The sequence below is a fragment of the Rousettus aegyptiacus genome, unplaced genomic scaffold (assembly GCF_014176215.1).
Source record: "Rousettus aegyptiacus isolate mRouAeg1 unplaced genomic scaffold, mRouAeg1.p scaffold_m13_p_2, whole genome shotgun sequence".
Lineage (NCBI taxonomy): Eukaryota > Metazoa > Chordata > Mammalia > Chiroptera > Pteropodidae > Rousettus > Rousettus aegyptiacus.
The window spans coordinates 153,810,619-153,813,324 of NW_023416295.1; the positions used below are offsets into that span (position 1 = coordinate 153,810,619).

General features: G+C 34.2%; 1 protein-coding gene across 1 annotated transcript; it reads left to right on the forward strand.

The window, feature by feature from the left end:
• Window positions 1-598: 598 nt before the first annotated feature.
• Window positions 599-1,537, forward strand: TAS2R7 (taste 2 receptor member 7). The gene has a single exon (XM_016156365.2). It carries the CDS (start codon window positions 599-601, stop codon window positions 1,535-1,537), a length of 939 nt encoding a protein of 312 aa, XP_016011851.1.
• Window positions 1,538-2,706: the final 1,169 nt, after the last annotated feature.

Sequence of the window (2,706 nt, forward strand, 5' to 3'; positions counted from 1 at the left end):
TTTTTGACTATTTTCTAATTGCCAGAAAATAAATCCTTGAGGTTTAGATTTGCCGGATAAAATATAGGACACCCACTTAAATTTAAATTTAAGTAGTTATCTCATGCATTTGGAATATACATTAAAGAAATTTATCGTTTATTTAGAATTCAAATTTAACTGGGTGCTCTGTGTTTTTATTTGCTAAATCTGGCAGGCTGTTGAGGTTACTAGTATGCATCACAGATTAATGAATCCAAAATTTGCAGAAGGTAGCCTGAGAAAGACAGTGTGAGACCTTGAGAGAGCGTTGACCTAATTTGCATCTTTATAAACTGTAACTCAGCCTAAATTAACCATGTGTGGAAACATAAAACCTACTGGAAAGGTAAATGGACACACAGCAGCCAGGCCAAGGATTGCCAACCACGCTATTTGTGAAGACTAATTAAGTTTTAATGAAGATAGCTACAGCCTTCATTTACCATTCGCGTCTCCATCACAAGACATACTACAATAAAAGAAGTAAAGACAATTACAGCAAAAGCTAAGAAGTAGGTGTAGATATCAAACTACATCAATTCAGATAGAAACAAATTGGATATTTCTCTGTTTTAACATGTCAGATGAAGTAAAAAACATCTTAATGATCATAGCAGCTGGAGAATTTTCAATGGGAGTCTTAGGAAATGCATTCATTGGCGTGGTGAACTGCATGGACTGGATCAAGAATAAGAAGATTGCTTCCATTGATTTAATCCTCACAAGTCTGGCCATATCTAGAATTTGTCTATTGTGTGTAATACTATTAGATTGTTTTATATTGGTGCTGTATCCAGATGTCTATGCCACCGGTAAACAAATGAAAATCATTGACTTCTTCTGGACACTAACCAACCATTTGAGTGTCTGCTTTGCCACCTGCCTCAGCATTTTTTATTTCCTCAAGATAGCTAATTTCTTTCATCCTCTTTTCATCTGGATGAAGTGGAGAATTGACAAGATGATTCCTAGGATCCTGCTGGTGTGCTTGGTCGTCTCTGTCATTATTAGCATTCCTGTCATTGAGAATTTGAATGATGATTTCAGGTTTTGTGTCAAGACAAAGTGGAAAGCAAACTTAACTTGGAGATGCAGGGTAAATAAAGCTCAATATGCTTCCGTTAAGGTATGTCTCAACCTGTTAACACTCTTCCCCTTTTCTGTGTCTCTGGTCTCATTTCTCCTCTTGATTCTCTCCCTGCGGAGACACACCAGGCAGATGCGGCTCAATGCCACAGGATGCAGAGACCCCAGCATAGACGCTCATGTGGGAGCCATGAAAGCTGTCATCTCTTTCCTCCTACTTTTCATTGCCTACTACTTGTCCTTTCTCGTAGCCACCTCCAGCTACTTTATGCCAGAGACTGAATTAGCTGTGATTATTGGTGAGTTGATAGCTGTAATCTATCCCTCAAGCCATTCTTTTATCCTAATTCTAGGGAACAATAAATTACGACAAACATTTCTAAGGGGGCTATGGAAAGTAACATATATCCTGAAAAGAAGAAATTTCTAATGTAAATGGATCCGAAGCAAAATTATCATTTTCTAGGACAAAGAAAGACATGTTTCTTAACTTTCTGCAGTTCCTACATTAATGTTCATTTCATGTGGTCAATTACTCTTAAAATATATTAGTATACTTACAGCTTAGGAAATCTCATACAAAGCTGATTTTGCCTCTCTCTCTCTCTCTCTCTGTGTGTGTGTGTGTGTGTGTGTGTGTTCCTTCAAAGTTTTTAAACATGTTTTAGAACATACAGAAGTTAAGATTCTAATATTAACTGTGAAAGATTATTTTTATAGTTTTAAATCATTTCTCCAGATGTAAAATTGTGTGACTAATTCAGAACAACTGTAATAACATCTTGCTGTTATTTGCATCCATATGAAAAGGAGCTGGCTCACCTTCATGGTCCTAGCTAGATTTTTTCCTTCTCAGATCATCCAACTAAGCTCTACCTTTGAAAAACACTCAATAAGGAGACTGTTCTTAATTGAATTCTACATAAATTCTATGAATGTAACAGAAATTAATACTGATTATGAGCACAATTAAGACACATAAATTGTGATTAAAATAAATATTGTCCCAAGGAGTTCAAAAGTTATTTTTGGATCATAGATCAATGAAAGAAACTCAAAAAATATGAAATAAAGACAATTTATATAGAAAATTTCTATAAAATAAGGTTAGCTAAAGAAAGAGCCTTACTAGAACCATTTATTGTTTATTGAACAATATTTCTTAGACAAAAAGCATGTATAAAGTTTGTTTTTAGCAAACTAAGACTGTGCCAGGCATTGATTATCAAGATACTTTGATGAGATCTTCAATTAAAAACTTATGTTTTGAAAGTTAAAATGTTAAAACTGTCAAAGGAGACTTTGATTCAATACAGCTCATCTCTATAAGACAAGAGGATATTATTCAGATTATACATAAATCATCTATGAGATACCTATTTGGGAAATTCCATCAAAAGCACATCATTTATGTTGTGGTAAAGATATTTTGAAGTGATTGACTCTGTTACTAACCAGCCTAAACTAACCATGAACTTTTTGTGCAGAAAAGAAAATGTTTGTAAATATTCTAATCAATAAATTTGGTAAAAATCAAAATTACTTGTACACGTACACTTATTCCATATGTTAGTTTCTTCTCTGAATCTGACAGTACAA